At 45.3% G+C, this 24,599-nt stretch overlaps 1 protein-coding gene across 1 annotated transcript in view; it reads left to right on the top strand.

The window, feature by feature from the left end:
- Positions 1 to 24,599, top strand: part of PIK3AP1 (phosphoinositide-3-kinase adaptor protein 1) — a 129,077-nt gene that overhangs the window by 38,300 nt on the left and 66,178 nt on the right. Inside the window, exons 3-4 of the mRNA XM_083148880.1 lie at positions 21,486 to 21,604; positions 22,956 to 23,100. Of these exons, the coding sequence (XP_083005006.1) occupies positions 21,486 to 21,604; positions 22,956 to 23,100 (264 nt within the window). The remainder of the gene's footprint in view (positions 1 to 21,485; positions 21,605 to 22,955; positions 23,101 to 24,599) is intronic.

Raw genomic sequence — 24,599 nt, 5'->3', positions numbered from 1 at the left:
TTACAGTGTGTGGCATTATGTTTAATGGGCATTATGATGTGTGGCATTATGTGTAATGGGCATTACAGTGTAAATTTTAGTTAGCATTGATGCCCAAAAGGCAGTGATAGACATGCCCAGTAGATGGTGATAGACACTCCCAGCAGGTGGTGGTGGTGGTGGACACACCCCTCCAATGGAGCACCTCCTAAGAAAATGGGCTGTGCACACCTATGACTTTGACCCTTCCACAACTCTGCGAGAGAGACAGGCTGATGTCACACACCCTACCTAAAGATGCCTGGCCACGCCTGCGTTTCTACTGGCAATCCCGGAAAATGACCAGATATAATTCCCAAATGCCAACTTCTTGTCAATCAAGTTGCGAGGAGATTGCGAAAAAAGTAATCCCTGATTTTTCCCCGTTTGGCCTCATGCATGCGTGCTACTATCCGTACACATGTGCATTCTTTCAATACTCAATCGGCTTGCAAACTCGCACATCAGCGATCAGGTCTGATTCCTTTCTGATCCTAGAGGATAGCAACCAGCACCTTCATTCTGGGAATTCTGGATCTCATCAGGTGCAGTGGTTCCATGGCTTTAATCATTATCGCTCACATAAAAACCGTGATACAATACAGTACATACTGTAAGTCCTATTCAGGTGAATGCCATCAAAAGTACAAACATTAAGTCAAAACTATTTGAGAAAAAATCTAAAAACAACAAAGAAATTATACATTTGGAGTCTGAAGGCCTCCATACACTACTGTGATTTGATCAGATTTTACCCGATTCCGACAGATTGAGCCGATAAATCGGGTTATCAAAGATCTATTTGCAGCAATCAGGATACAAGAAACAGCCGGAGTCCAATTCTTAAGGAAAGTGTATTTATTGAATAATAACTTAACACCCAGCCTACAGATTGGAGAGCAAAAATGATGCTCTCCAGGCTAGTGCACTTCAGGCGTTGTCCCGAACCCCAAAATATACATATATATCATACATTTTCAGTATTAACCTCCCCCAAATTACATAATTGTTTAATAATATCTTTTAATACGGATACGATACATATAAGGTCAATTGATTATATCATTCAGAGCAGTATTTTAAGACAAACAATCATGTCAATTCTGTCCCTGTGATTCCAAGAAATACAATGCAATGAGTAGGGGTTTACCGCCCATGTCCTTGGATGGAAACCATATTGGAAGGCTGGATATTAGAAATAGCTTGGTCGATCTTATTGTGACCCCCTCCAAGGCTGTCTCTTTACCTTCGCGTTCATTGTCCTTGACTGCGCTCACAGGAATAATCACTGACTTAAATCTTCATAAATGGACCTTGTGTGGTCTTAATACCATTGCAGACATTGTAGAAGGTATGTCAGTTACTTCGTTTCCTACATTGCAAACCCAATATGACCTCCCCGCAGGGGAATTATTCTCATATAATAGGATTGTGCATTGGATATCTAACGCATTAAAGGTTTCAGGCCCCATACTCCTACCTCCACCCAACATATTAGCAAAGATCCTAGCTGGCAACAGCAGAGGCTCTATAAAATTTTGGTATGATATCGCACAAGACCCCAAATTAGATAATAAATCTCCCATACAACTGAAATGGGAAACAGATCTAAATAGTACATATACCCCGCAACAGTGGGAGTCGATCTATCAATCAACATACTCTATGTCCAAATGTAATAACCACAAAGAAATGCACTTTAAACTATTACATGGTCTATATTTTACCCCCGCTAAATTACATAAAATTTGGCCTACGATATCAAAATTTTGTTGGAGAAACTGTACAGAGGTGGGAGATTTGTTTCATGCTTTCTGGTCTTGCCCGCATCTTCGTCAACTTTGGAGAGATGTTTTCACTCTTGCCTCCAAAGTACTGCATGTCTCCCTTCAAGAGTCTCCTTCATTGGCCCTGCTGCATGTTTATCCAAAAGATCTCTCCCCTTCTGATCGCTATGTCTTAGGTCATATCCAGGGGCGGATTGGCCATTAAAGTCACCGGGAGGTTTCCCGGGAGGCCGGCCGCCCCTGAGGCCGAAAGCGGTACTGCAGGTGACATCATGCCCCTCTTCCTGCTTCACGCATATGCACAGCGTGAGCAGGAGGAGGCCAGCCGGATCGAACACCAGCAGCAGCTCATCAGGTAGTGGAGCTGCTGCTGGGAAGACAGCGGGGATGCCACAGGGGATTGGGCAAAGTTTCAAAGGAGCCCCCCTCCCCTCTCCCCCCATGACACACAAGACCCCCTTTTCTTGCCCCCTGCTGCTGCTGCACTCTGTGGCTGCCGCTGTCTGTCACAGTACAGGCAGCGACGCCAGCAGCATCAAGTAGAGCAGACAGCAGAGTCTGAGCTGAGAGCTAATTCCCAGCTCCCAAGTTCAACTTCCAACCCCCCACACCTACATCAGTGTCACAGTCAGCAAAGACTGGACAGGGGGCGGAGCTACACGGGGCGCGAGTGGGCGGGGCTACATGGGCGAGGGGGCGGGGCTACACGGGAGAACACCAGCAGTTCTGATGAAAGGAGAGGTTGAGCTGCCTGGAGCCTGCCACACAGATTGCAAGGTAAAAAAAAGTTTGTGAGAGTGTACTGTCATAATGGTGTGGGCATTATGTCCAGAAGAAGCCATTCTCATTGTACCTGTCCCCAGCGTGCCAATCGCCCCGGTGCGCTGAGGATTCTGACATGTGTGCGTCTCCAATGCCTGCCCCATTCCCGGCAATGGACATGCGAGTGTCCGAGACGCTGGCGTGTCCATGTATGCTGGTGGGCCACCTGCTTTTTTGGAGCATCTGGCGCGCCAGAAGCAACATTGAGGCTGGCTCCATCTGTAAAAGTAGCGTAGTACCGTCGGCAACTGGTGTGGGCACTACATACAGATGGAGCCGGGCTCCTTCTTGCTGGGGAATTGCCAGACTGTCTCCGCTGGCGATCCGCCAGCAGCCCGGCGTCCATCTGACTGAGACGGGCGGCGGGGCGATGGGAACCCTGTCCGTCTCCGCTTCAGGGAGACGGACAGGGTTAGGCGGGGGGGTGCGGGGAGGCGGTGTGGACCCCGGGTGACCGCCGACAAGCCGTCGGGGACCCGGGGGAAGCCGTCGGAAAGGGACACACGCGCATCTTGTGCGCGCGTGTCCCCTTTCGCATATACAGATGGCAGGTGGCAGGGGATGGCGGCTGGCGTCACCATCGCCATCCCCTGCAAAGAAGAGACCCGCTCCATCTGTCTAGGCAGCACTACTACTGTCGGCAACTGGTGTGGGCACTACATATAGGCAGCACTACTACTGTCAGCAGCTGGTGTGGGAGTTAGGTGTAAGAAGCGCTACTACTGTCTGCATCTGGTGTGGGTGTTACGCATCACTACTTCTATCGGCAACTGGTGTGGGCATAACATATAGGCAGCGCTACTACTGTCAGCAACTGGTGTGGGAATAACATATAGGCAGCGCTACTACTGTCGGCATTACGTATAGGCAGCACTACTACTGTCAGCAACTGGTGTGGGCATTAGGCGTTCGGAGTTTACCGCCTGCCTCGGATCCAGGCACATGGGCAAAACTTCATCACCCGGAGTCAGGATTCTTGCTAGATCCGGATCTCTATATAAGTCCCGGCACCAGTGCCATTCTTCATTCGGCATATGAAAGTCAGACAACATGGATGTGTCTGTGGCTGTCTGCAAGGAGGGTAAAACTATGGGGGACAAAGTAACTGTAATGGGGAACAAACAGCTGTCTTGCCCAGTGTCCCATATCAGTCCAGCTGTGCTGTCCAGTTTACCATATCAGTCCAGCTGTGCTACCCAATGTCCCGTATCAGTCCAGGGGTGCTGCCCAGTGTCCCCATTTTTTTAATTTAAATAAAAAAGGTGTTGTTTTTTTTCACCTGCAAGGGGTGTTAAGTGTCCCATATCAGTCCAGCTGTGCTGCCCAGTGTACTGTATCAGTCCAGGGGTGCCCGCATGTGTGCCGTATAATTCCATGGGTGCCCCCATGTCTCCCGTATGAGTCCAGGGGTGCCCGCATGTGTGCCGTATAATTCCATGGGTGCCCCCATGTGTCCCGTATCAGTCCAGGGGTGCCCACATGTGTGCCGTATAATTCCATGTCTGCCGCTATGTGTCCCTTATGAATCCAGGGGTGCTGCCATCTGTGCCGTATAATTCCAAGTGTGCTCTATCAGATCAGGGGTGCTCGCATGTGTGACGCATAATTCCTGGGGTGAGCAAAGTGTGTCATATAATCATGGGTTGCTGCCAAGTCGGTTGTATAATTCATGGGGTGCTGCTAAGTGTGTCGTATCAGTCCAGAGGTGCCTGCATGTGTGTCGTATAATTCCAGGGGTGAGCCAAGTCTGACGTATAATTCATGGGGTGCTGCCAAGTGTGCTGTATAATTCATGGGATGCTGCTAAGTCTGCCATTTCAATCTAGGGGTGCTGCCATTTTTCATTAAAATAATAAAACCATTTTTTTCTTTTTACTGCAGGAGTGTCACCATGTGCACCGTATAATTCCATGTTTGCCGTATCAGGTCAGGGTGCCACCATCTGTGCTGTATAATACCATGCGTGCTGCCAAGTGTGCTGTATTAGTCCAGGGGTGCCACCATCTGTGCCGTATTATTCCTGGGATAAGGCAAGTCTGCCGAATAATTCATGGGGTGCTGCCAAGTGTGCTGTATTAGTCCAGGGGTGATGCTAAGTGTGCGATATCAGTCCAGGGGTGGTGCTAAGTGTGCCGTATCAGTCCAGGGATGATGCTATGTGTGTCGTATCAGTCCAGAGGTGCCTGCATGTGTGCCGTATAATTCCAGGGGTGAACCAAGTCTGCTGTATAATTCATGGGGTGCTGCTAAATCTGCCATATCAATCCAGAGGTGCTGCCATTTTTTTATTAAAATAATAAAAAAAAATTTTTTTTACTGCAGGAGTGTCACCATGTGCACTGTATAATTCCATGTTTGCCGTATCAGGTCAGGGTGCCACCATCTGTGCTGTATAATTCCTAGGGTAAACCAAGTCTGCCAAATAATTCCTGGGGTGCTACTGCTGCCAAGTGTGCTGTATCAGTCCAGGGGTGATGCTGTGTGCCATATTATTCCAGAGGTGATGCTGTGTGCCGTATCAGTCCAGGGGTGATGCTGTGTGCCGTATTAGTCCAGAGGTGATGCTGTGTGCCGTATCAGTCCAGGGGTGATGCTAAGTGTGCCGTATCAGTCCAGGGGTGATGCTGTGTGCCGTATTAGTCCAGGGGTGATGCTGTGTGCCGTATCAGTCCAGGGGTGATGCTAAGTATGCCGTATCAGTCCAGTGTTTGTGCCGCCAACTTGTGTGGCTTATCATAGTCATCCAGCTACTTTGGTGCAACCTTTTGGCCTAAAAACAATATTGGGGCAGATGTATCAATCTGCCTTTAACGTTTGTAATATAATGTTTCCCACTTCTCCTGGCATAACGCTCAGAAGCAGGGACAGTTTTCACCCTAATGTATTATGTTTAAGTTAGTGAGTAACGATAATCGTTAACTCACCACTTTTCTGTAATTTTTTGCGACTCCATAACGCCTCTCTCTGGACATGTGCCCTCTGGACGCATCTTCCCCTGCACGCAGCAGCTGCCTCCGTCCCCCTGGTAGGTGGCATTTTAATCTTTAAAAAGAAAAAAAACCTTAAAGTTAAAAATCACTCCACCAGCTATTGTGTGGAAGCCGCGGTCAGAGAGGGGTCCCTGCAGTGATGTGTATTAACTCGGCGGGGTCCCTGCACTGCATTGGAAATAACTAGTGCTATCCCCCGGGCGGCGGCGCGGGAAGCGCAGCTGGGTTTGAAACCACTTGCTGCACGATGATTGGCTTGAGATTCAGCCAATCATCTTGCGGGAAGTTATTTCCAATGCAGTGCAGGGACCCCGCCGAGTTAATACACATCACCGCAGGGACGTCTCTCTGCTATCAGCTTCCGGAGATCCCTGGCCGCTGCTGCTGCATCTCCTCCCCCCCTTGCCCGCAGCAAGGCAAGTAACACCACCATCTATAGAATCTTGTCCTACTGTCTTTCCCCCCCGACACGGTAGCTAACACGGCAGCCGGCCGTCCTCCTGCTCACAGCAGCCTGCCCGTTCCCCTGTCCACAGCAGCTGCCCCCGTCCCCCTGCCCACGGCAGCCACCCCCATTCCCCTGCCCACGGCAGCTGCCCCCACCCCACTTAGCTCTTTAATTAAAAAGAAAAAACATTTTAAAAAAAATTCTAAATCACTGCAACGCCAGCCCGGGGCTGGCGAACAGGACAGAGTGGGCTTTACATCTGGGAAGGCAATAATACATTGCCTGAGACGTAAAAAGCAATAACTATAAGCCGGAGGACAGCGCCTGAACGTTAAGTTCAGGGCTGCCTCAGAACAACGTAAACAGCACCATTTATACATGTGCACAAAAGGTTAAACAGACCTTTTACTAGCGTTAAGTGCTACATAAGCACTTTACATTGGTTAGTACATCTGCCCCATTGTGAGGTGTTCAGAATAGAATGGAAATGAGTGGAAATGAATTCTGCGATTGTAGCAGTTTTTATGCTTTTTTGAAAAAAAAAAACTGAAGGTAATCAGAACCCAAAACATGAAAAGTGGCCTGTGTACACCCTATATATATAAGCAAAGCTACTACTATGGACATTTTGTTTAATTGGCACTACTGTGAAGAGTAATGTGAATAAGGGGCACTAGTTGCTGTGCAGGGCAATAACTAGGTGTGTACCAGTACTGCCTTGCTTATTTGCACTGTGGGTACATCATGTGCTCCAGCAGCTGCAGTTATTGATTGGCTGTCGGACCGAGAGCTCTGATTGGCTCAAAAGCTGGTGCCCTATTTGAAAATCAATTCAGTGCCTCTGCTGGGCTCAGGACTGGACAGGACTGGATTACACAGTGAGCAGTACTGAAGGAATACTGCAAAAGGCACTTCTCTGGGCATTGTGTGTATAAGCAGGAGTACTTGGGGCATTACGCATCGCATAATGTCATATGGGCATTAAAGTGTGCAACATATTGTGTAAGGGGAATTACGGTGTGTGGCATAATGTGTAAGCACATCACAATGTGTGTCATAATGTGAAATAGGCAGTACTGTGTGGCATTACCGTGTGTGTCATAATGTGTAATGGGCATTACGGTGTTATTGGTACTGTTATGTTGCCACGCCCCTTCCCCATAAAGCCTAGGTGGAAAAGCATGCATCTTTCAGCTTCAAGTTTGGCAGCTATACTGATGTAGTAACCCCGCCTACTGCTATGCTGGCTCCGCCCATTTTGTTTTGGTGCCGCCCACACGAGGCCGCTTCCTGAGATTTTCCAGGGCCACTTTTGTTCCCCAATCCGCCCCTGGTCATATCCTTATCGCTACTAGGGCAGCGATAGCACAAGACTGGAAAAATCCCTCCCCCCCATCAATTATTAAAATATTTCGGAAAATTCACCATGCCTTTCAGATGGAAACTATTGGTTTGCCATACTCTTTTACAAATAAATCTCCTCTAGTCAAGTGGTTAAGATGGCAAGAATACCTGTCAACAGAAGACGGCGCTAACTTACTAAGTGATGCAAATTGATTATATGCGACTGGGAACTGGATTCGGTATTATTTATATTGCTGGACCATCTCTTAATGTCTTCCTGTTTTTTTTTTTTTTATTATTTGTATGTATTGATGTTTATGTATTAGACGCCCTGTAACTTATAGGGTTAATTGTTTGATGTACCTATATAACATCGTGAAGTTTGATACTGGACTCCCCCCCCCCCCCCCCCCCACCTCTTTTCTGTATCCCCCCCCTTCCGTACTTAACGGAACACAACTCTTAATAAAAAAAACTATTGATGGAAAAAAAAAAAAGAAATAGCTTGGCCACAAAACCAGAAAAAGACATATCAGTAGACTTGTTATTGAGATTTCAGAATATCTGTGCTTAATGTTCAAGTCTGCTTTCTGAAGGCAGGGCATGGTTTAGCTGGCTGCGCTCGCCACACTATATAAAGTCAACTCTACGCCAACGTGGATAGTGGGGGTATGAAAAGGTCGTAGGACGCGTACCACCGCCCCTCGCGGGCTCGCTGCGCTCGCCACGCTTCGGGTTGCCATTGATAGTGGGGGTGCCGCTGGGGGCGCTTTTAACATCGTAAGCACCCAACACGTTTAATTATCTTATAGGGGCCACTTTTAACATGGGAAAACCCTTTAGGGTGCTTATACAATTTTAAATCGCATACCATTGTATATGCGATAGAATGGCATACAATGCCATACAATTCGATGGTATACAATTTAAAATTGTATAACATCGGCTGCCATTGCGCAACATCGCATCGCATCACATACCATCGCATGCCTTATGGTCTGCGATGTGATGGGCGCCGTGCTAGTACACAAGTACCAAAGAAAGAGATGGAAAAATTGATGATGATAGCCAGACAAGAGAACATTTACAGTAGAGAGACAGAAAGAGCGGAGGCCTGGTCGGTGATAAAATCAATCAGTTCAGTTTAAGAGATATTAGGGGGAATTTACTAAGCTGAAATGGCTACAAATATGCCTATTCATAGCCATTTCTGGATGTATATGGCCGTACATTTGTATTTATCGAATTTACTGTGTGTGTGCGCATGTGTGTTTATTGGTCTCTGCTCTAGAACTAAAGGTGGCCATACAGTAGTAAGATTTATGTTCAGATCTGGCTGGTTGGAACAAAAACATGGTTATGGATGAGTGACAGTTTGTCAGTTTTCCAACATTTCCAAGCGAATGGTCTACTGTTATTTGCTCTCATCAATAACCATGTTTTTGTTCCAACCAGCCAGATCTGAAGATAAATCTGCGTGTGTATGGCCACCTTTAGAGTCCCTGTGGGCCCATTAATACCCCACATGCTGGGACTTGTGATTCTCCAAGTCTATTTAACAGTCTGTGATGTGGGACAGTGTCAAAAGCCTTACTAAAGTCTAGATAAGCTACACTACAGCCCCACCTTGATCTATTACTTTAGTCACCCAGTCAAAAAAGTCAATAAGATTTGTTTGACATGATCTTTCCCCAGTAAACCCATGCTGTTTTGGATCCTGTAAATTGCTGGTTTTGAGATATTCTACAACTCTTTGTAGAATTCATAAATATCCCACCACTTTTTAAAACTTAATGGGAGAAATTTACTAATGGACATATTTTAAGATCTTAGTAAATTTCCCCAATTAAGTTTTAAGAAATGGTGGGATAAGCATATTAATATCCTTACAAAAAAATAAGGATCAAATATGGTTTGAGGTAACATGTTTAAAAAGGGGCAAACTAGGGGGGTTATTCTGGTTCGTGCGGCTGGGCCGTACGCTTACGTTCCTGGTTTTTCTTTTGATCTGCGCATGCGTACCTTCCGCAATGCGCAGGCGCGACGACTGCACAGCGCTCACGGACGGTTCTTTACGTGCGAAAAAAACTGTCCGCAAGAGTACGGTCATTGTGGGCGGCATAGGGGTGTGTTGAGGGGAGCGGCCAAAATAATGAGGGAAAACTGGGCGTAAACATGGGCGTACACGGGGGTGTGCACAAAAAATGTACGGTGCTACTACCGCTCGATCGGCGAAAGCACTGTTCATTTCGGACACAAAACAGGCGGCCGCCACCTCCAGACCACCCCTACAGATACCGCATGAGAGTGGACGGCTGGTTCTGCTAATTAACGCTGATTACTACTCAAACACATACACCTGAATGTAATAAGCAATGCTGCAGCCTATTAAGTCAAAACCATTATTTCACTACCTGCAAGCCACACATGCAGCACGCAAACACATTGGAAGCTTATCTTTCTACACTTCTCTACATTTAAAGGTTTGTTTTATTTAAGGTAAGAATCATTTTAAGACCTGCTTATAGATGCTAAGGTAGGTATTTGTTAAACATTCACTAAGTGTTTTCATATACTTTAAACAGCAGCACACTCAATCTACACAAGTCGACATGTGTCAACGTTTTCACTCAAATACAAACATATTTTTTGTATTTATGATACAAATACATAAACCACATCTAACAGCTACAAAGGATGTTTCAGCAATGTTTTAAGCCCATGGCCACTATTTTGCACACAATCTTTGTATAGTACCCAAAATACATAACTGTACCACTTTCTGATCTGCTATGAATTGGATTTTACTACACTCTGGATGTAAAATGCCACCAATCACATTATTGCAATCACATCTCTCTAACAAAGGATTCCTACATCTGCTTATGACACTGAAAAATCATTTATATTAAAATTTGTAAACATGTTTGTTCACAAGCAATTTTATCATGTTTGGTCGACTCACACATCTTTAACATACCTGTACCAAGACATTACTGTTTTTTTAGGGAGGACACATATGCATTCCTACACAAATGTCCCTTTTGACCCTTGTTTGCCTACCTCACCCACTCCATGACGAACTCATTGTTCTGGACCTGCTTTTACCTACTAATGTAGGAGTTACCTCACCTGCACAGAAACTGCTTTCTCACCTATTAAGTTGCTCTGCACATGTGCTGACACAAACTAATTAGCTGGGAAAAGTTGGATATGAACATGTGAATGGCCATGGAGAGGGTTAGAAATAGGAAACTTCTACAACACCTCAATAAATGCACAAACATTCCCTGGTCAGTAAGTACACATAAATGTATTATTTGTTTGCCACAAGAAATTACACATACAACAATTGTGTGTTAATTGTGAAATAAAATGTATTTGCTGTTCAGCATCACAGCTTAGTTCAGAATTTAATATCATAAATAAAAGTAAAATTTTAAATATTGTCAAAAATTACAATCAGCAACAAAAAGAGGTTGCATATCTCCAAACATGTGTTACCCTGCAAATGCAATGGTGAAAGAAATGTGGACACCAGAATACGACCTGCAACAACCAGGGAGAATACTAAGCATGATACACACCACCAAAAATAAAACCTGCATTTCTAGAGGTCAAAATAAGCACTTTACTGCCCTTTGCACGAAAATGGATAGATGGCCAACTCAGGAAGTGGATGTCCAGTGCAATTTAAAAATTTGGGGTCCAAACACAGAGGAAGTGACCCAGGTGTCATTATTTTGGCCCTTTTTCCCCCTTTTTGGATGGGGCCTTGGGGACAGGGGCCTTTGGCACTGAAGGCTTGCGCCGTCTTGCCCCAGTGGACAGAGGAGGGTCAGCAGAGGTGGAAGGTTGGGGAGCAGCTTGGGGTGGGCCAGCAGATGGGGGATTGTCCCTTAGGGACCTGGCGGTGGTGAGCAGCTCCGCCAGAATGTCATTCTGGCAGCTGAGTTGTTGGGCAATGCTTTGCATGCCAGCCGCCAGAATGTCATTCTGGCGTTGCAAGGCCTCAAACTGCTGGGTGTTGCTCTCCTTCCAAACCCCAATGAACTCAACCAACTGATGCTGACGTTCTCCAGCCTCCATCCCATGCTGCTCGATTTTCTCCAGCATCTCCAACAACCTCACATCATATGAGGCCAGTGAATGGGGGTGGCGTATTGGTGGAGGCTGGACCACTTGCTCCACCTGTGGCTCTGAAGAGGAACATGCTGCCGGTTCATCATGTGTTTCTGCTTCTAGGATAATAATTGTAAACAATGTCACCATCACATACACAAAAAAACTCTCTTACCAAATACAATGCATTACTGTGACTTACCATCAAAGGCATCAGCAAAAACCTCCACCGGGAGCTCACTATCCATATTGGATATCCCCCTGACCTTGGCCACATCAATGACATCCAAGGCCTCCTGCTCCAGGGGGGTATATTCCAAGCTCTCTGGCATAGGCCCCCTCCCGGTGGACATGCTGTGGTTGTACCGGTCAGTCATCTTCCTCTTCAGTACAGTTTTGAAGTCTGACCACCTACAAATTCAAAAATACAAATATATACATGAGATATGTGCACCACTGTGCTAGTGAACATCATGACTACGTTACATTTCCTAGTGTGGGTGATCTCACACATAACCTCACATCACACCAATGGTGCATGTTTCAGATATAAATGTGGGTCATTAGACATGGTTGTGTTCACATGTGTCATTGAAGTGTAGCACTATCTACAAACACACCTTTCTATTATTCTCCAAACATACATGTAACATATGTACACACATATGACATTATCAGGGGGAGAAACACACTTGCCTTTTCTTCACTGATACCAAATCTCTGACCACTGTTGACACCTGGTTCACTTCCTCTGTGATCTTCTCCCAAAGGTTTCTCCTTGCACTGGCACCCGGCTTCCTGGTAGGTAATTCTATCCATTCTCATGCCCTGGGAACTAAAATTCTCAATTCTGCCTCTAGAAATGCAGGGTTTATTTTTTTGGTGGTGGTATCCTGCTCAGTTCTCGGCCTAGATGGTGCAGGTCGTTTTCTGGTGGCCCCAGTTCTCTCACCATGCAGCTGCTGGGTCTCACATGTTTGGAAAGATGCAACCTCGTGTTCTGGCTGGTTGCTTGGCCCTTGTGGAGCTGGTGGCGTTGTTAGTGAGGGGCCCCCTTACTCTTGGGCCCTCCTTCTCCGCTCCTGCTCCCTCTGCCTCAAACTTTCAAGCAGGGATTCTGCTTGTGCTCTTTGTAGGGCATCCTCAGCTGCGGAATCATCTGAGCTAGACATGTTTGCAGCAATTATGGCCAGCATCTGACTGGATATTTATAGGTTAATCTTCCGCCTTGAACAAGGGGGCGTATATTTTTTACCGCAATGTAGTAGCTAATTTTCGCCGATATTTCCCGCCGATAATTTCCGCCGATAATTACGCAGGTCTCAACGCACCTGAGCATTCACCTGTACATGCACATACACAGGTTGTTGACCATTGTGTGCTACATGGTGAAATGTGTGCACATGTTATTCCAATGATGAGTGTTTTCAGGTGGTCTCTGTTGGGAGTACATGTATGCTTTTTTAAACAAATGTATAAACATACCAACATTACAATGCTTTCCTTACATTTGTTATGAGGATACATTTGTCATACACCAACATGTTGTATGTGCCTTGTTATCAGCGTATGTATTAGTAGATGGTTGCGTGTATAATTTTTCGCGCACACTGTATATACAGTACATCTCTCTCTACATTGAAAGCATACTGTATGTTATGGTGTGCATATCGGAACGGTCCGCGAAAGTTTTTATTTGCATACATATTGTTAATGTAAGATGGATTAATAATAAAAAAACTCGGTTTTAGACCAGCAACCACCAAAAGTTATATATGTATCTGCAATTAATAACTGCGCCATTGCCAATATGTTTTCCTCAAGGGGTAACCCCTTCACAAATGAGGAGCTGCTGGCATTGGACCAAGTAATGGACCAGCGCCTGGGGCCCAGGGGCCCATATGTTTCAAATCAAGATAAGCGGCGGGCGTATAACGCTGCCCGCCGCTTAATCTACGCCCAGACCGGCGTCTGCAGAAGCCTGGGGCAGGTTCAGCGGCGCTGGTCTGACCTGCAGCGGAGGCAGCCACAGCTGCTATGCTCCATTCGGCATCATATTGTACCCGATGTAAGTATATAATTTTCAAATATGTATGCGTTTTGTAGCCATGAGTTCTGTAGTTTTAAAACATGTGCATGAGTATGTGGGGGTATATGGGGTGTATATGGGGGGTATATGTATACCCTCTGATTTTGTGTGTAGCATATCAATTTGTTAGCATGAAAAATGTATTAAATATATCTGAAATGATCATTTGTAATGTTATGAGCGTGACTAATGTGAATTTTTATTTCCCCCATTTTCATGAAACCCAACCTTCTATTTCTATACCATCAACATGAACATTTCAGCACGCGCCAGGGCACGCATGGAAGCCCGGGAGGAGGCAGCCCGGGAGGAGGCAGCCCGGGAGGAGGAAGAGGAGGAGGAGGCAGCCCGGGAGGTGGAAGAGAAGGAGGAGGAGGAGGAGACATTGGGGCCTGCTGGTGCCCACCCCATATCAACCTCCCCTTCCACCAACCACTTCCCTACCCCCACCCACACCCCTACCCCCACCCCATTTCCAACCCCCCTACAACTCCCCACCACCCACCCTCAAACCTTTCCAATCCCCACTCCAACCCACTACCTCTATCCCAACTCCAATCCCATCCCCCTTGCTCCTGACCCCCCCAACCACCAACACAGGACACCCAACCAGCGGCGAGCAGGATGCCTCAACTAGCCATAAGTAAATAATGTGCCTAATGTTTACCTACACATTTCTACACATAAACAATCACAACAACCACATATGTGTATCCAACATCATCATTAGTTGCAACATATCACTGCAGGTCGAGCCTGAGGTGTGGCCTGTCCTTCTCCAGGAACAAGGGTCCCCTTGGTGGATTTTTTGAGTGTGGCCATGCCTCACCCCTCTAATAATTGACATAACAGTACATCCAATGACATATCCTACATTAGTGGTGTTGAAGTTATGTGGGACCAGGTGTTGTGTAACTCCACTTCCCAGCATGATGTGCAACATTAATTTATAGATTGGTTTGTTAATAGTGTGTGAGGACATGTGGATGCATACTTTACAAACATAGCTGTAGGCCTATAATTTGTACAGCAATGTCCTACATTGTAATAAGTAAGGGGTGGTTAAGCCACAACAATGTAAATACCCTTAAATAGCACAGGTTAATTGTGAGGCTAGAGGTGATTCCCCCAGCACAAACCTCCCAATTGTGATACAGCGTACATTCATCCAAGAAGGAGGAATTTATTTCATGTAATGTAATATGTACAGTATGTGTGTGAAAACATAATAGTACTTAGTACCGTGTTTACAGCATACCCATCTTCAATGTAGTTGAAAAATGTATGCGGCCTTCACACACAAAATAGAACACACATTTGTGTATATTATATATTCATCATTATGTTTTTTTCCCCTTCACTACACACACTGAACAGCACCAGGATGATGTTGGTGAAATTATGCGGGAACTCTTTTTGACCCTGCTATATTTAAATATTTTGTTTTCCCGATTGGAGGCCCTACTTTAATTCCCCCCCCCCCCCCCCCCCTTTCAGTTTTGTTCTAAATAAAAGTGTTTTTACAGTTAGAAGTTGCCTGTGTTTTTATTCATAAATATGTTATAGGGTTTGTAAGGGCAGGTACATACAGATGTGTAATGTAAAGCTGGGTACACATATGTACAATCGTCGGGCCGTTCTTCCGATCTGCGGACGAACGGCCGTTCGATTGTATATATGTGTACGCTGTCCCGATCCCTTCGTTGCGATCGATAAACGGCCAAAAACGCTCTTGGCCGTCCACGGTCGGTCGGTCGCAGGTTCTTTGCTGCTTAATATTCTTCCGACAGGACGGCTCCATATCGAAAGAAAAGTGACATGTGTACGCACGTTCGATCGATATGCAGCCCGTTCCTGCGATCATTCCTCCCAAAAGCAGCACGCCCATGTGGGTGTTGACTAGCTGCGTCATCCCTCCATCAGCGCAGCATGTAAACAACAGGAAGTCTTCTCCCCCGTACTTTCCGCGCCATGCTGTTAAAGAATATTCGTTGTGTGTGCATTCCTTTTGAAATAAATAATCGTTGTGTGTGCATTCCTGACAGATATAGTTATAGAAGATAGATAGATAGATAGATAGATAGATATGTGATGTTCATTGTTCTGCATAAACACTTAACATTTATTAAGAAATACTGACAAAAAATACTGTGAACACTTTGTTTATTTGGGTGGTCGGACCTGAACAGAGTATCACATACAGGTGCTTGCGTTAAGGTGTAGCAGGAACGCCCACCCACCCAAAAAACATAAAAACACATTTGAACATGGTGGTGTATGTAGTGGAAAGCGGGCCCACGGCAGCAACGCATCACATGGGAACATCCCGGCCTGCTCACATGTGATGCATTGCTGCCGTGAGACTGCTTGCCATGACATAAGTGCCACGTGTGAAGGTGTAGCAGGAAAGCCCACCCACCCAAAAAACATAAAAACACATTTGAACATGGTGGTGTATGTAGTGGAAAGCGGGCCCACGGCAGCAACGCATCACATGGGAACATCCCGGCCTGCTCACATGTGATGCATTGCTGCCGTGAGACTGCTTGCCATGACATAACCACTGGTTGCCATGACGTGGCAACCACCAAGATCCTGGAGTCTGCCAACCGATTGATGACCATGGATGAGGATGATGCGGACCGGGTGGGGAGTGTATTGGCTGACAATTTGCGAAAGTTGGACCCGGCTACAAGGGTGGAGGTAGAGCGCATATTTTATGAGACGCTGTACCGGGCCCGTGTGGGGACTCTGTCCCGGCACACACGGCTCACCGATGAGACCCCTCTGCCTAGGGTTGAATTTCAACCCATCAGCCCAGCTCCTATACCCCAACAAGCGGTATTTCACCCGGTGCAATATCCCCAGTATCAACATTTCCAGCCACCAACTGGGCAAAGGCAGCACCAACCGGCAACGTCGGCTAATACGCTCCCACCAGGTCCACCTGGTGGCCCCTTCCAGAGTTTAGTGGAAAGTCCATCTCCCTCCCAACCACCGATGGATACAGGGGATTATGGGGTGGGACAAGTTTACCACCATATGTAAATATTTTATATAGTTTATTTAAGTGCATTATTGTTTTAAATATTTTTATGTTTAAGTATTTCTTTATTATTTATTTACTTGTTATTTATGTTATATTTTTTATAAGTTTATAAGTTAATAATTTATATAAAAATTAAAAATTCTGTAATCTAGTTGGTGTCCGTGTGAAAATATCATTTACCATGCAGGGTGACTATAGGGCACAGATATACATATGGGGTACATGCATGTTGTTTCAATATTTACCTTCATGTATTGCTCCTGGAGACTGTACAAAAGTACCAGGAGAAATTGGCATAGAAATAGGTGTGGTGGAGCAACTACTTGCTAGTACATAAACACCAGTACTGGGTACAGTCTGCACTCCAGGTGCCGTGGCATTGTGCCCTCCAGGAATGCCTGGCACCTGAGTACTACCACTCACTTGCCGTGATTCGGCCTCCACCTCCCCCTCCTTGCTGCAAGAAGACGCAGAGGACAACTTGTGCGGAACTGTGAGTATACAAATTTTATTGGCAAAATATTGATTATTACACACCAAAAAACAATATATTTACAATGACAAAAAGGTACATTTTTAAGCAATCATGTCATTCTGCCACTCCACAGCCCCAACACCATTGAAATAATTCAAGTACTCGTCTCTTGACAACTTTGCTTGCGTTGATGCATTTCTGGTGTTTAAATTAGTTGCCAAAGCTGTCAGACCAATAGGCTCGTCAACAACTTGGCTCTCGTCCACTGTAGCCCCCAGTTGTTGTGTGTGCACCGCTTTTCTGCGCATGTAGTTGTGCAGCACACAACAGGCCAGCACCACTTTGTCAATCTTATCTAGGCGCAGATTGATGGGACTGTGAAAAATTCTGAATTTATTACTTAGAATCCCAAACGCATTTTCAACCACTCGCCTGGCACGTGACAGGCGATAGTTAAAAATGCGTCGTTCCCTGTTCAGTGCCCTTTGTGGGTAGGGTTTAAGGACATTAGGGTGCAATGCAAAGGCCTCATCCGCCACAAAAACAAAGTTCAAACCGTGCTCATTTTCAGTCCGCTCTGGCAGATTCAGTTCATTTTTTTTCAGTTGGTCGTGGAAAAAGGTATTCTCCAGGGCTCCTCCATCTGAAACTCTACCATTTTTCCCAATGTCCACAAATACAAACTCGTATCGGGCATTAGCGATGGCCATTAGAACAATGCTGAAGAACCCCTTATAATTATAATAAAAAGATCCACTCTTTGCAGGGGGCATGATCCTGACGTGTTTGCCATCGATAGCTCCACCACAATTAGGGAAATTCCAAAGATCACGGAAATCACGTGCAATATTTTGCCACTCCTCCTTGGTCGATGGAAACTGCAATATAAAAGTATATGCGTATTAATAATCTGTTGGGTTGATTTTAGACCCATCAGCCCTCCCCCATTGCAGCCTCAAAGCTATTACCCGCCTTATCAAAATGACCCCCCACCCACTGGTGTAAAAGATTAAATCAACAGGCATTGTAAAGATATACATATAGGGTACAGGTATGTGCACAGCTATACATATGGGGGACATGTATGTAATTTCCATATTTACCTTCATGTATTTGTCCTGTAGAACTTGGACGATGGCATCACAGGTGTCTGGTATTATCAACCCCAGCGCTTGAGATGATATTGCGGTGGTGAATCTCAGGTCGGCAAGGGTCCTGCCTGTTGCCAGGTAACGCAGCGTTGCCACCAGTCTCTGCTCTGCAGAAATAGGCCTCCTGAAATAGGTGTCCTCTCTCTCTATTAAAGGGGTAACCAGTGTCAGCAGCTCCATGAAGGTAGCGTCATCCATACGGAGATAATTCCTGAAATCATCAGGATTGTTCTCCCGTATCTCCTGTAGCAATGGCATGTGGGAGAAGGTGTCTCTCCTCAGAAGCCAGTCTCTGGTCCAGCAGCTCCGATTCTTGGTCCTTTTTCTTTTTTTAATAGCCCGCAATCTAATGGCCATAGCAGCCAAAATGCACGCACGAGCCTTCCTTCTCCTCAAGCTCATAATTAAAAAGGCCCAAATGCACCGATAGACGAACGAACGTACGTACGTATATCCAGTACAGCTAGCAATGATCTGAATAGTCACGGCTCTATTCACTGTACTACACGAACGATTCTTTGTTCCGTGATCACGCCTCGTTTTGGTATGCTCTTTTAATCCAGCCCATTATGATAATGTTGTGTACATTTTTATCGTGTGAATAGCCAGAACGGGAGAGTGTGTACGGTGGTACAATCTTTTTCTTGCGATTGTTTGGACGGGAGTACATCGGACGTCGCAAGTAAAATTGTACATATGTGTACGCGCAGATCGGTCGTATGTTTCGGACGGCCGAACGTGTATTCGGTCGATCGAACGGTCGCAAGAAAAATTAAATTGTACATATGTGTACCCAGCTTTACTTATATTTGTAATTTGAGGTGAGGGGTAATGATTGATGTGTGAATGTGTGTGTTTTAGAGTTAAATAACACATAGAGAAAATGCATGAATGTTTAATGTTGGTAGATGAAAACATCACACATAACATCAGGGTAGGTATACATGTAAAAAAATCGGAACAAACTAATTATGGACATAATTTAGTACATACACACAAACAACACCATGATTTTATTTAAAAGTAAAAGCAATGTGGGGACACATAGAAAGTGATTAAAATGCAACATTAGAACATAATAAATATACATGTAAGGAGGGTTAAAATGTATTTTTATTAGGCTGTTCATTAAGGTAGACAATTGAGGTAATATAAAACAATAATTGAATAACAATTAGAATTTCATTTAATTGGCTTAATCATAGTTGAAAGGCTAGATTTGCAGGTCCATATATGTGAAGGGTATGCCAGCGTGCACGGACGTACGCTCACTCTCACGATCGATGACATACGCTGAGTTTTCCATTGAAAACAATAGAGACCCGTCCGTGCACGGTGGCGTACGCTCAGATAGCCGCAAGATGTCGGTGGGAAGACGGACGAGAGACGGCCGGAAACGGTGGTGTACGCTCTGTTGTACGCCAGTTGTCGGAGTCTAAGTGGTGATCCGTCCATGTACGGCGGAGTACGCTCAAGTGTACGCCACTCCCCTTTGTCGGTGTTTGTGACCGTCCGTATGCGGATGTTTTGTGGGTGGACTTTCGCTCAACGGCCGCGTACGGGAAACGTACGCTGATACGGAACGTACGTACGTTTGCCCGCCGCAACCAGAATAAGGTCCTAGATGGGCCAAGTGGTTCTTATCTGCCATCAAATTCTATGTTTTAATGGAATGGTGTTAGTAAGGAGGTTCCGTGAGAGGACCAAAGAGAGGTTAGATGACGAGTAAATTTGTGTGCCATCAGAGTGTCTAAAGATGGCTGTCCCTTCTCTTTTACAGTCTCTCTATGCTATATACAGTATGCTCTCTCAGTCTTTGCCTTGATCTACAACACTTGTCCCACTGTACTCACTGTTTCAAACAAGACCATATATAAATACACTCTATGGGCAGTATTCAATGGGAATATTCTCCGTGCACGGCGAGCATTTTTTTTTGCTCGCCGTGCACTCTCCGTGTTCCGGAGGGCTCGTTGCCTCTCCTGCTGCCACTATTCAATGTTTATAAGACTCGCCGCCACTCGCGGCGAGTCTTAACCCCTGCAGCGGACGAGCGTCCGCAGCAGGGAGCTGACAGGGACGTGGCATCCAGGGAGATTAAAGTCTCCCTGGATGCCACAGAACATATGTGAGGGTAGGGGGCCCCCCTGGGACCCAGGCAGCACAGGCTGCCCCCCTCTATAGCCAGCGGGGGACCCAGTATTCACTGTACCCGAACGTGCTTCGGGTGCAGTGAATATATGAATATCTAATGAGCGGCTCGAGCGCTCTGGCCCCCTGCTGGCTGCACTGTGTAAAAAAAAGAAAAAAAAAAAAAATGTAAAAAAATATTTTTTTAAAAATTAAATATATATTCATGTGCTATAGGCACATGAATAAAAATAACATGGCCCTCCACAGAAAAAAAAACCTGATTTTTTGACACCAAAATTAAAAAAAACACCCTTTTAGTTTAAAAGTTCACATTCCTGCTCTCCATCAAAAGATGGAGAATTTCTTCACGGAGAGAGACGGCGAGAATCACTTAGAAAGACGGAGAATATTTCACATTGAATAGGGTGGCTCGCCTTTGGAGAAAAAAAACCTCTCTCCACGGCGAAAAAAGCACAAGTTCTCCACAAAAGACGGAGAACTTTTCTCATTGAATACTGCCCTATATTACCTTGTAGTAAATATTAATTAGCTGTTCAGCAAACATACCCACTTCTGCTTGCACACTTAAATTACCTGCACTCCTTTTTTTATGATTTGCGGTCTGGTCATTTGACAGTGTCTAGGTCAACAGTCAAAAGGTTGAAAGATCAAAACGGTCAACATGCATTAGGTTGACATGGCCAAAAGGTCGACACAAGCAAAATGTCGACTGTGTACCAAGCACAGCGAGGCACCATTCCCAAAGCATGCCAAGTGCAGCAAACAATGGAGACACGGTACATTTATACGGTGACCATGTCGACCTGTGTCAGCATAGACACAAAAAAAGGAAAACTAATGGCGACATTTTGCCCGTGTCAACATTTTGTCCATGTCGACCTTTTTCATGCCTCAACCTTTTGCATGTCGACCAACGGTGGTTGACTTATTGAATGTTGACGCTAATTGCGTCGACCCTATGACCCATACCCCAGTTATACATGCTCCTGTTTTACAAGTCTTAGAACACTAATATTCCTGAATTCATGTATTGTAGATTCTGGCTGTGATTCTGTCACTGATACAGACCCTGAACTTGATGAAGAGCGGTTCCGTCATACTGGGATTACTCATGAAAACCTTTTGTCCATACAGCCAGAAAGGATTCGCTGTGGGGTTTGTGTGCATTATCTCTATTTTTGTGTTCATTTAATTCAGACAGAAGTAGGATTTTCAGTGTTTAATTAAAGTAATTTATTAATAGATTCCATCTATCTAATTCAGATGTGGTTGGAGGTGCTATGACTGCTGCTGGTGGGGCCCGGGACAATTTAGGTGTGAGACCCCCACAAGAAACATTGCTGCAAAACACGCACACTTACCTGGATGGCCTGCGTCTCGCACCAGAGCAACAAACACTGGTGACTCAGTCAGGATAATGCAGGATTTCACTGTCCAGCAAGACTGACTACACAGAGCTGCCGGAGGGGTATGCTCTGATACAAAGAGCACTGTGTAGGGGCCCCGGGACATCTGCCAATGTCACCCCTTCCCAGGGCTATTTTTCAGCAGGCTCCAGCAGGAACTGAGGCCCTTATTCTAGTCCACTCTTTCTGACAAAATATTTCTTAGATGGACAAAACCATGTGCACTGCAGGCGAGGCAGGTGTTACTTGTGCAGAGATAATTAGATTTGGGTGGGGTTTTACACCTGCCTCACCTGCAGTGCACATGATTTTATCCATCTAAGAAATATTTTGTCAAAAAGAGTGAACTAGAATAAGGGCCTCAGTTCCTGCTGGAGCCTGCTGAAAAATAGCCCTGCCCCTTCCTTAATTCTGCCTTGGAAGCAGCAGTAATAATGATCTGAGCATACGTCTGATGAGGCAGAATTGGATCGCTGGACATTCCGTGGGGGTGGGGGCAGAGATGCCTGGCCTCTTCAATTCGCCTAAACATTGGCAACACACTTCCGTTTTCATACAGCTGTTCTACATTTTAACATCGCAGGACCTGTTTGCGCCCCAGCAGAGGTCCTGCGCCTGTGCAAATTGCCGATATCTGCAATTGCTACGGTATCTGAATTAGTCCCAATAAGCCCTCACAATGCTTTATTATTTGTTTGTATATAACAAAATACTTTGTTCATGTATAAACTTGGTCATGTTAAATAATTTGCATTAAGTGTCATTAAGAACAGCTTATATACTGTACATTGTTTTAAGTTATATGGTACTTATGTATTATCTGGGCTCCCATGTTAAATGCACCCCATTTTTTCATACCCCTACTATCCAACTACGCATGGAGTTGATTTTATATAGTGTGGCGAGGGGACGCGGTCTCATAAGAAAAACGGGAGCCCAGATATTACATAAGCACCAGTTATATCTAATGCAATTAGAAAGCCATGCAGCATTTCCTCTTTCTTAAATGGTTTAAATACAGTAAGTTCTCATTTGTATATAATCTCTTTATTTCTATCTGATATGATTACTTCTATTTTTTATTTTTTTTTGCATTTCAGGTGAAAACACAAATATATCTAATTTTTAAGTGCAAACTTGACAGTAAGATTAAAAATACAGTTTATTTTAACCCTTTGCATGGCCCAGCTATAAATTTACCTGCAAGTTTGCAAAATGAATACATTTTAACCGTGGATGCTCCAGGTAAGATTTGTTTTAATGTATATCAAATGCAGCTAGTTATAGTGTCGTGCATTTATATTGATGTGCAAGATTGAGAAACTAAACAGAGACTCTTTGGGGGTAGAAATCAGTGAATATCACCAACTTCTGTTTATAGGAGGCGCAGCTACACCCAGAGCAATAAACACAATTTTTGTATATTCAAAATATAATATATTTATTTTCCATATATATCATCATAAAAAACAATTTATCAAAGTGCACTTCTAACATAACAAAATAGATATACAAGACAGACTACATATAACATAAAATCAATGTAGAACCATTATGAGGCTATATTCAGTATACAATGAGGCTTTGGTAATTAAGGCTTTTTCAAATTGTATGAGGCAATGGATAATAGTTACCAGTCCCGCATTAAGAGAGGCAATCTCATCTGTGGCCGGATCCGATACGTAATGCCGGCGGTCGGAATCCCGACACTGGAATCCCGACCGCCGAAATCCCGACATGGGGGGGACGTGGATTGCCCCCCCTTGCGGGCTCGCTGCGCTCGCCACGCAGCGGGCCCGGTGCCTCGCTAAGCTCGGCACGCTATTTTATTCTCCCTCTATGGGTGTCGTGGACACCCACGGAGGGAGAAAGTTTTGGGATTTCGGCGGTCGGGATTCCAGTGTCGGGATTCTGAACGCCGGGATCCCGACCGCCGGCAAATTGACCGCATCCCCTGTGGCCATATAATTGTAATTTTGAGGATGTTCCTTCCTGGTGTGCTTTTAGGCAGGCTCTCTGTGTGGGGTATAAGTGCCCCCTTTGCTTGTTTCCAACTGGACTCCACACTCCCAGGCTCAGATGTTACTCAGGTCCACAGTACAATCAAAGTCTCTGTTAGCCCAATATGCAATGGGTTGTAGTTATCAGCGGTAGTTGGCAACTTAATAGAGGCTCACATACGCGTTTCTCCGCCTCTGGTGTGTCGGCGGCTTCCTCAGATGTTGATTTATATTGATGTGCAAGATTGAGAAACTAAACAGAGACTCATGTGGTCCCATCATCATTGTGGTGAACTTTACACTAAAGGCCCCCATACACTAGTAAGAGAGAAGCAGCAGCAGAAAATTAAACAAAATCTTTTCAAAAGACTGTTGATTAGCTGAGAGAATTCTTCCACCGCTGCCAGCACCTGCAGCTGCCCACCCCGCAGCCGCATGGCACTTGCCATTGCTCGCCACTACCTGTCCCGATACTCCCCGGCACCTGCCGCTGCCCACTCCGCTGCTGCCCACCCCGCAAATCACCGCTGCCCAGTTCGCCTGCTCCCCGCTGGTGCTGCAGCTCCCCAGGAGTTTATATGCGATAAACCGCATGCGATTTATCGTATGTAAAAAATTTTAAATTGAAGGTCATCCATTTTTTTTGACTGATTGGCCTGTAGCTCAATCAAAACATGGGGACGGGGCTTCGCAGGTGCCAGGGGCGGAGTTATGCTGTCCTGGCACTTTGAAAAAACAAAAGCA

Source organism: Crinia signifera, chromosome 6, assembly GCF_055691185.1.
Source record: "Crinia signifera chromosome 6, ASM5569118v1, whole genome shotgun sequence".
NCBI lineage: Eukaryota > Metazoa > Chordata > Amphibia > Anura > Myobatrachidae > Crinia > Crinia signifera.
This window is presented reverse-complemented; position numbering and strand designations above follow the sequence as displayed.